The 9,669-nt window shown below is 40.9% G+C and overlaps 5 protein-coding genes across 5 annotated transcripts; all 5 read right to left on the bottom strand.

The window, feature by feature from the left end:
- Nucleotides 1-1,086: 1,086 nt before the first annotated feature.
- Nucleotides 1,087-2,022, bottom strand: TM35_001051040 (uncharacterized protein; the record flags this gene model as incomplete). The annotated part of the gene is made up of 1 exon (XM_029031651.1): nt 1,087-2,022. One exon carries the CDS (start codon nt 2,020-2,022, stop codon nt 1,087-1,089), a length of 936 nt encoding a protein of 311 aa, XP_028877053.1.
- Nucleotides 2,023-2,830: 808 nt separating this feature from the next.
- On the bottom strand, nt 2,831-3,577 carry TM35_001051030 (uncharacterized protein; the record flags this gene model as incomplete). Its single annotated transcript, XM_029031650.1, has 1 exon — nt 2,831-3,577. The coding sequence occupies one exon, from the start codon at nt 3,575-3,577 to the stop codon at nt 2,831-2,833; it is 747 nt and encodes a 248-aa protein (XP_028877052.1).
- A 1,652-nt stretch (nt 3,578-5,229) lies between these two features.
- Nucleotides 5,230-6,216, bottom strand: TM35_001051020 (uncharacterized protein; the record flags this gene model as incomplete). The annotated part of the gene is made up of 1 exon (XM_029031649.1): nt 5,230-6,216. One exon carries the CDS (start codon nt 6,214-6,216, stop codon nt 5,230-5,232), a length of 987 nt encoding a protein of 328 aa, XP_028877051.1.
- An 801-nt stretch (nt 6,217-7,017) lies between these two features.
- TM35_001051010 (uncharacterized protein) lies at nt 7,018-7,932 on the bottom strand (the record flags this gene model as incomplete). The annotated part of the gene is made up of 1 exon (XM_029031648.1): nt 7,018-7,932. The coding sequence occupies one exon, from the start codon at nt 7,930-7,932 to the stop codon at nt 7,018-7,020; it is 915 nt and encodes a 304-aa protein (XP_028877050.1).
- Nucleotides 7,933-8,768: 836 nt separating this feature from the next.
- TM35_001051000 (uncharacterized protein) lies at nt 8,769-9,458 on the bottom strand (the record flags this gene model as incomplete). Its single annotated transcript, XM_029031647.1, has 1 exon — nt 8,769-9,458. The coding sequence occupies one exon, from the start codon at nt 9,456-9,458 to the stop codon at nt 8,769-8,771; it is 690 nt and encodes a 229-aa protein (XP_028877049.1).
- Nucleotides 9,459-9,669: the final 211 nt, after the last annotated feature.

Genomic DNA, 9,669 nt, shown 5'->3' with positions numbered 1-9,669 from the left:
CACTTGTGATGATTCTCGTTGTGCTTCCAGTTGACTTGTAGTAGATATATGAGTTTCTTTTGCCCGCTCATCTGCAGAAGGAAAAATAATAGCAGTAGGTGTGAAATTAACCACCAGACGGGAAGTAGCTGAACCGCCCACACCAACAACACCTTCTTTACCAACTTCAGCTAACACAACATTGCAGGCAGTATACACTGAGAGAATGAAAACACACAAAACGTAGTGCATTATCATCCCAATAATTCTTGCAGTAGTGTTACTTCACTGTCTTACCTAAAGAAGAAGGAGCAGAGAAAAAAACAGTAACAAAGTGAATCAATACAAAAAATAAGAACACCCCACATTACATTGAACAATTACAGCAACAACACACACATGACAGAAAGCTACAACTATCACCCAGCTAGTGTTCAAATCAAAAAAAAAGGAAGCACACACTACCAGTATTAATCTGAAAATACCAATTGACCTGAAACAGAAAAAGCAAAATCAAATGTGAGAGAAACAAGAGCAGGAAACACACACATATAAACAGCTCTCTCTTTTATGGTAAACGAAAATTAAAATATGAATAAATGCGTAAAAGTTATTATTTTTCCCTCTCCACATAACAAACCAAAAAAAAAAATTGCACGGCAAAACAAAGCACACAACGCCCCAGCAAGCAAGCAAGCAAACAAAAAACAGATATTAACCATTAGCCCAATTTACCCAATGAACACAGAAATACACCAACTATGGGTATAACTCTATATGTGTGTGTGAATACGCAATTATAAATATAAATATTCATCTGTTATTATTATTGTCTTTTTCCACTGCAAAAAACAGTTCATCATCATTACAGTGCAAGCCCAGGTGCACACACAGAGTGAGAGTCTCCAAGAACACACACACACAATGGAGTAACAATAATAATTATTATAGGATAAACACACAGAGCAAAAACACACAAAACACATTAACATTAAGAAACAAAAAAAGAAGAAAATCCCCAACAGGTGAAAGATTAGTTAAACTGTAGGGATGTATGCAAAATAAGAAAAGAGAAACCAAAGGATGACCTGAGTCACACCACAATAATTAGCACACAAGAATACAGGCCAGTGTCGCCACAATCAGTAGTGGTACACGCACCCACACAGAATTGCTGATACTGCTGCTGCTGTCTGCATCACCCTTCTTGTTGTTTGCAGTCTCAGGAGGAAGTGTTGTTGTTGTTGTTGTGGTGGTGGTGGTGGTTGTTGTTGTGGTGGTGGTGGTGGTGGGTGATTCCTTTTCACTGGTTGATTCACCCTCCGCAGGTCTATTGCCGTTTTCAGTCGTTGGAGTATCAGAACTACTGGTACTCTCTCTCGCTGAACTGCCAGAAGGAGGAGACGGTGTTGTTGCGCTTTCAGTTTGACCAACACGTGTAGAGTCACTACTGTTCCCATCACCTGGTGAAGAAGATGTAGTGGAAGGAGCAGCAGCTTCGCCAGAAGCGCCTGCAGGAGGATCGGCAGCAGTTACTGCAGGACGTGGTTCACTGACAGTTTCTTGGGATCCCCGCACACCTTGAGCAGCAGATACTTCCTGTGTAAGTGATGCAGAGTCTCTTGTGGCAGGTTGCGGATGAGGGCCAGCGCCAGCACCAACACCAGCAGCAGAAGAAGAAGGATTACAAGAACCGCCATTGGAATCACCGGCACCAGCTTCAGGACAAGTACCAACAGCTCCATCTTGACCAGGAGAAGGACCACCAGTAGTAGGACGTGGGCCACCACCTCCACCACGACGACAAGGGTGAGCATCAGAAGATGCAGAACCTTCAGGACAACTATCAACAGAAGCAGCAGCAGGAGGACCAGGGGGATGAACACCAGGTGCAGGACCAGGAGAAGGACATTCAGACCCAGAAGAACCAGAAGTGCAAGGAAGAGCTTCAGGTTCTAAAGCAGCCCCGCCAGCGGAGACGCAGAGAGAAGCAACACTCAGCAGGAAAGCAAAAAAACACAACACGCGTCGCAGCACACTCATCACGAAAAAATTTAATTCTCGTTTGTTTTCTTAGGTATATGAACTGTTTAAGAAGAAAACAATAAAATATAGCAAAAGTAAAATATATTAGAAACACGCCCACGGGAAGGAATGCAACAAACAAGCAACGATCACTCAAAAAAAGAACACCAACATAAACAAAAAAAAGAAATAAACAGACACCTCACACAAAAAAGCCCAAGCAAAAACAAAATATAAACAATTTGCGAGCACAGCCACTACAGCCACAAGCTGCATAAAAATAACACAGAGCCCGTACTGTGCATTTGTGCATAAGCAATTATGAATAAATACGTATCAGTTACTCTTTGTTTCCGCAGAAACTAAATCAGTACAAGACAAACCACACAAGCAAACAAACACAACAGATATTAACCATTAGCCCAACGCACCCAGTAAACACAGAAATACACACCAACTATAGGTGTAAGTCTATATATGTGTGTATATACGTAATTATAAATATAAATTCATCTGATATTATTATTTCCTTTTCACACTCCAAAAGGCAGTTCATTATCATTATCACAGTGCAAGCCCAGGTGCACACACAGAGAGAGTCTCCAAGAACACACACACACACACACAATGGAGTAGCAATAATTATTATTATAGGATAAACACACAGAGAGCAAAAACACACAAAAAACACATTAACATTAATAAGAAACACAAAAAAAGAAGAGAAATCCCAACAGGTGAAAGATTAATTAGACTGTAGGGATGTATGCAAAAAAGAAAAAGAAAACAAAGGATGACCTGAGTCACACCACCACCACCACTACAATCAGCACACAAGAATACAGGCCAGTGTAACCACAATCAGTAGTGGCACACGCACCCACACAGAACTGTTGATACTGCTGCTGCTGTCTGCATCACCCTTCTTGTTGTTTGCAGGTTCAGGAGGAAGTGTTGTTGTTGTGGTGGTGGTGGTAGAGGTGGTTTCTGTATTTCCTCCCTCACTTTGGGTACTTGTTGATGCACTCTCTGCAGATGGAGTGGCGTTTTCAGTTGTTTCAGTATCCGCAGCTCCGGCACTCCCTGTGGTTGAACTGCTGGAAGAAGAAGAAGAAGCTTGTGGTGTTCCACTTCCTTGGCTATCTGCACTTCTTCCTGCTGCATTGTTGACACTGTCTTCATTTTGGCCTTTACCTCCAGGAACAGCCTCAGCGGCAACTGAAGTAGGTTCAGAATCACCAAGTGCTGGAATACCACCAGAAGCATCAGCAGCACCAGGACCACCATCACTTGAAGTACCACGAGTACCAGAAGGACCAGTAGCTCCATGTTGATTTAGAGCTTCAGATTCCCTATCTTCAGGCTTTTTAGGAACTTCGGGTACTTTAGCCGGAGGAACTTCGGGTTTTTTAGGAGGAAGAACAGGTACTGTTTTCTCAGGAACCACCTCTTTTGGTGCGTCGGGAACTTTAGCGGGAGGAGGCTCGAGTTTCACTTCAGACGCCACAGCAGAGACAATTGCCACACTTAGTAGCAAAGCCAGAAGATAAAAGAAACGGTTCAGCAGCATCATGACAGGAGTTAGCCTTCTTGTTTTTGGGCAATTCAACTATACAAAGAAACAGAGAACAAGAAAAAATTCATAGTAAAAACAAACAGTCCATAAAGATACTCAGAAAGAAAGGTAAGAGAACACACCACAAAAAAGATCTGTCACAGAAAAAGAACAAAACAACACCAGTCTAAACAATAAAGTGTTCAGTAGCCAAGCACACCTCATATAACCCCACGTAAGAAACAAAAATAAGAACAGGACCATTATTAGTCCTTAATGAGACTATTCATCCTCTCAAATCTAAAGAATGTAGCATGAGGTATAAATCCCAATCAGTAATATTCCAGCAATATCCAACGCAAATATAACCCACAGGCAAACATAGAAAGAGTTCCAGTTCATTAGAATTATCATGAAAACTTTAAAATACCACAGAGAGAGAGAGAGAGAGAGAGAGAATAAGAGGTCCAATGTCTTTATTGTGGCCCTACACTGCTCTTCAAAGCAAAACCATCAATGTTCACATTAGAGAATTACATCACAAGAGTTCAACAACAGTGGCGTCATCTACGTGGTTCAACCACAGTATATGCAAAGATACTCTGGAGCATATTCTCACTTGCCTCCCACCCTCTATGAACACCGTAAAAAGATTCAGCCTTAAAGGAATGAAAATACCTGAACCACAGTTTAGCAATGCAGCTGTCCATATATATTTCTTTTGTGAACTCTATTTCAACCTCCCTGACTCTGCCTTATCGGCCCTCCTGCAGTATAGTGGTAAAAGGCCACAATACACCCAAAGCGAAACCGCCCATTGACTATAGTTTTACTTGCAGTGTTCCTTTATGCCATCAGCCCAATGCATCAGCTTGCATTTAGGCCTGCAGCCCAACAGAATGGAATGGGAGTGTCTCCAGTAAACATCACGCAAGGTGTCCGGATATCACAATACCTCCCACCTTCAGGATGACAGTTCATCCTCAACCGTCTTGAATGCATGTACATGTGTAAAGGAAGAATAATAACGCTGAAACAATAAAAGAACACAGGGAGAGAAAATAAATAAGAGAGATTACAACAGTGCAGGCAGAGAAATAATACAAAATGTAATAACTACAGATAATAGTCGCAGACAAAACCATGTTTACAATACCTATCATCAGTAGGACTCCACAGAAAAAAAGAGAACGCACAACCCACTGTACTGCAGAGGACCAAAAACTAAACAAAAGATCAAAAATTAAAAATTAAAAACTCGACCAGATGCCATAGCACATACAGTACTACAAAGGTACATCCTTCCATGGTCACATATAGGAAATTATGTATTTATATACTTGTTATTACTTTTTCTCTATGCACACAAAACAATCCACACAAAGGTAAATCAAACAAAAAGAAATTAACAGATAGCCCATGTTCTACAGTAAACGCCCAAATACAAATACTATCAATGTAAAACGTCGTATACTTAATTATCAATATATGTATAAAAGTGTATCTGATATATATATTTTCTCTCATTGCACAAGATAAGTTGTCATTGGTGGAAAAGAAAAGCAAACAGTAGCCCAAAAATAACAATGGAGTAGCATGTATAGAATATACAAAAAAAAACAAAAAAAAAGAGAAGAAAACAAAGGATGATCTGAGTCACACCACCACAATCAGCACACATGAATACAGGCCAGTGTAACCACAATCAGTAGTGGTACACGCACCCACACAGAACTGCTGATACTGCTGCTGCTGTCTGCATCACCCTTCTTGTTGTTTGTAGGTTCAGGAGGAAGTGTTGTGGTGGTGGTGGTTGATTCTTTATTATTGGGTGTATTGGGAGTGACATTGTTTGTGTTCGCTGAATTGTTTGCCGTTGATGCTGCAGAATTATCACCTTCAGCTCCAGTGGCTTGAGAAGATTCAGAAGGAGGAGATGGTTGTCTACCTTTTTCTTCTCCGGTGGCTGTATTGGTGTTACGTGCGCTATTATCATTGGATGTGCGTCCACCTTGTTGAGAGTCCTGTGTAACTGTAGGGGTTTGTCCATTTACTGCCAGAGTACGATCCGGTTGTTTCTCAGGAGCATTTGTATTTTGTTGAGGGGCCTGTGGTGTTTTTGGATCACTTTGCTGTTTACCGTTATTACCAGCAGACTGTTGCTGTGCTCCCACACGGCCAGTACCTGTTGATTGTTGTCCAGGAGTCCCATCAGGTTTAGATGAGGCAGAAGAGGATATTTCTGCTTGTGAAGGTGGTTTGAGACCCTGAGAACCCGGTTGAGTCACTCTATTTCCGTTATCCACTTCTAACGGTGGTTGAAGCTCCTTATCCTCTTCTTCTTCTTCATCGTCATCGTCATCCTCGTCCTCATCGTCTTCTTCTTCATCTTCTTCCAAATCCAATTCCTCTCCCTCCTCTTCATCATCATCCTCTTGTTCTGTGTCATCTGTGTTACGTTTAGTACGTTGAGAATGAATTTCACTCACTCTTTCAACGTCGGATTTAAGGCCAGTAATCAGAAGGTCAGTAGAAGGATCTGCAGAAGCAAGCACGGCAGCAGGTTCAAGAGGACTTTTACTATCAGCCGACACGCACACCAACATGGAATAGAGTACCACAGTTAGCACACACAACACACATGAGAACAATTTCATTTTCAGCGTCGTAATAGTAGCACGAGAAAACACTACCACCAAGAGAAGCAAAAATAAACAACAGGCAAGAAAAACAGAATAAATGGATAGAATACAGATAACCACACTGTAAGGAGAGTAAATAACAAAACAGAAAGATAATAAACACAACACATAACACAAAAACACCAATAAAGAAAAAAAAAACCCAATAAAAATGCATCACACACACACACAGGCCCAAGAAAAGAAAAACAAAGAAAAAAAAGAAATTAAGAGCACAAAACACACAATCCAGAGACCATTGCTTATGTTTGAGTTAATAAGCATTAATACTATATTTGTCTTTTATTCTCTTACTTTTCCCACGGCATATCATCATTGCCGCAGAAGAAAAAAAACAGCGACCCAGCAAACCATAAGCAAACAAACAGATATTAACCATTAACCCAATTTACCCAGTAAACACAGAAATATACACCAACTATGGGTGTAAGTCTATATTTGTAGATAATATGCAATTATAAATATAAATTCATCTGTTATTATAATTTCTTATTACAACAAAAAGCAGTTCATCATCATCACAGTGCAAGACTAAAAGAACATACACATAGTCTCCAAGAACACACACACACAATGGAGTAGCAATAATAATTATAGGATAAACACAGAGTGCAAAAACACACAAAACGCAATAACATTAAGAAACAAAAAAAGAAAACATAATTCCAACAGGTAGAAGATTAGTTAGACTGTAGGGACGCAAGCAAAAAGAAAAGAAAGGATGGCCTGAGTCACATCACCATCACCACCACACATTCAGCACACAAGAATACAGGCCAGTGTAACCACAATCAGTAGTGGTACACGCACCCATACAGAACTGCTGATACTGCTGCTGCTGTCTGCATCACCCTTCTTGTTGTTTGTGGGCTCAGGAAGAAGTGTTGTTGTTGTGGTTGAAGTGGTGGTTGTTTCTGTATTATCTGCAGCACCATCTTGGGCACTTGTTGGCTCCCTCCCTGCAGGTGTACTGTCATTCCCAACATCTGCAGCTTCCGTAGGTTTCGTTCCATCCGTTTCCTGTGTTGAAGATGTGGCAGGAGGTTGTGCAGACGCTGTTGAAGAAGGGGATTCTGTTGCTGGATCATTCTGGTTAGCTGTATTGTCACTGTTTGCACTATTGCTTTTAGCACTGTGTTCTTCCTGTTGAGACACTTCAGGGTCTGCAGACGGTGTTTCCTGCAATGTCGGAGTTTGGATGTGTGGGACAGTAGTAGCTTCATTGTGTGTTTTGGGAGGGGACTGAGTGTGTGCTGCGTCGGAGTTTTGTTGTAGTTGATTCTGTGTTTCTGCACCTCTGTGTTGACTATTGGTATTAGTTAGCTCTGAATGATTCTCTACTGCAGGTTCACTATCTTGCCTCTCGTTGTCACTCGCTTCCGTTCCACGTAGTTCCGTGTTAAGATCATTATCTCTAACTGCTGGGAGAGTACCACGGCCCTGAAGAGCAGTAGAACCCGCTTCACCTCTTTCACCCAGAGGTCCAACAGGAGCGGCAGGAACACGAGCAGATTCAGATAGCTTAGGGTCATTTTTACACTCGGAACCAGTACTGGCTTCACAATTGCTACCGCCAGAAGAAGGACCTTTTTCCTCTCCAGCCGCCACACACACACAGGCAACACTCAAAAACAGTACAATAAAATACAACAGTCGTCGCAGCAGCATCATGCGAAAAAAGTTACTTGAATCGTTCACAGTCGCCAAAACTCTAGAACAAAAAGATTAAGAGAACCCAATACAGAATAAAATTGATAAACACAAAAACAAAAAAGGAAAAACGGAGAAAAAGATAAAAACAAAACTTAGCAAAATCACAAGACAAGGCAAAGCGCACAAATAATAAAGAGCCCAACAAAGGTACACAACACAATCAAGTTCAAACAAAAGAAAAAACACAACAAATTAATAGCACGATCAGAGCAACCATCGAATGTAAAAAATAATTAGCTATGGTTGTGTCCGAGTTCACATGCAATTAAAAATATAAATGTATAACAATTATTTGTTTCCCATCAGAACAAAACGTATCACCGAAACGGTGTAGGTCAAACCACACAAAACGCACCAGCAAAATCAACAAGCAAAGAAAAAGATATTAAATATTAGCCTAACATGCACAGTAAACACAGTAATACACCAACTATGGGTATAAGTCTATATATGTGTATATATAAGCAATTATAAATATAAATTTATCTGTTATTATTATTTCATTTTCCCTTCACTGCAAAAAACAGTTCATCATCATTATTATAGTGCAAGCCCAGGTGCACACAGAGTGAGAGTCTCCAAGAACACACACACACACAATGGAGTAGCAATAATTATTATTATAGGATAAACTTAGAGAGCAAAAACACACACAAAACACATTAACAATAAGAAACAAAAAAAAAGAAGAAAATCCTAACAGGTGGAAGATTAGTTAGACTGTAGTGTGGATGCATGCAAAAAAAGAAAAGAAAACAAAGGATGACCTGAGTCACACCACCATCACCACACAATCAGCACACAAGAATACAGGCCAGTGTAACCACAATCAGTAGTGGTACACGCACCCACACAGAACTGCTGATACTGCTGCTGCTGTCTGCATCACCCTTCTTGTTGTTTGTGAGTTCAGGAGGAAGTGTTGTTGTTGTTGAGGTTGATTCTTCATTAGTATTGGGTGTAGTGCCATTCTCAGGTTCAGATTGTGTGTCTGTACTTCCTTGAGACTGTACAGCATTACTGTTACCTGCATCGTTAGTACCTTGCGTACTATTCTCGTTGGGGGAACTTGGTGGATTTTCAGACTTCTGCTCCTCACTAATGGGAGTAGGTTCCTTTGCAGTGAGAGAGCCAATAGTATTCTCTTCAGTGCCAGAATTGGATCCACAATTATGTCCCGATTCCTGCCTCTCGGCTACTTGTACGTTAGTCTGCGAATCCGCTTTACCGCCACCGTGAATTTGATCGTTCTGATTTGCTGATGGAGAAGGGGCTCCATCCTTTCTCTCTCCTGTTACTGGTTGTGATGAAGTGGCAGGTTGAAGATAAGACTGAGTACTATTTCCTGGTAGTGGAGTTTGTGAAGTGCTCTGAGGACCAACTGGACCTTGATCTTTGTTAAGTTCTGATTCATCCTGACTATCTAACAGTTCTTTTTTAGAGAGATCTTCTTCAGCAGAATCTGGCAATTTTTGTGCGATCATTCTTTCTTCTCTACCTTTTCCTCCTTCTCTCCACCTACACCAACAAGACCGGTTCCTTCTTCAAGACCACTTTTAGGTTCATCACCTTGATGTTCAGTTTCACTAACTTCAACTTGAGGCACAGTAGTAGCCAACACGAAAGTGCAAGTACAACACAGTGAAAGAAGTATAACACACAACACGTAGCGTATCATCATTATCATTACAATAA

The sequence above is a fragment of the Trypanosoma theileri genome, assembly GCF_002087225.1.
Source record: "Trypanosoma theileri isolate Edinburgh chromosome Unknown TM35_Tth_105_V1, whole genome shotgun sequence".
Classification (NCBI taxonomy): Eukaryota; Euglenozoa; class Kinetoplastea; order Trypanosomatida; family Trypanosomatidae; genus Trypanosoma; species Trypanosoma theileri.
Note: the sequence above shows the minus strand (reverse complement) of the source record. Positions and strands in the feature narration are given on the sequence as shown.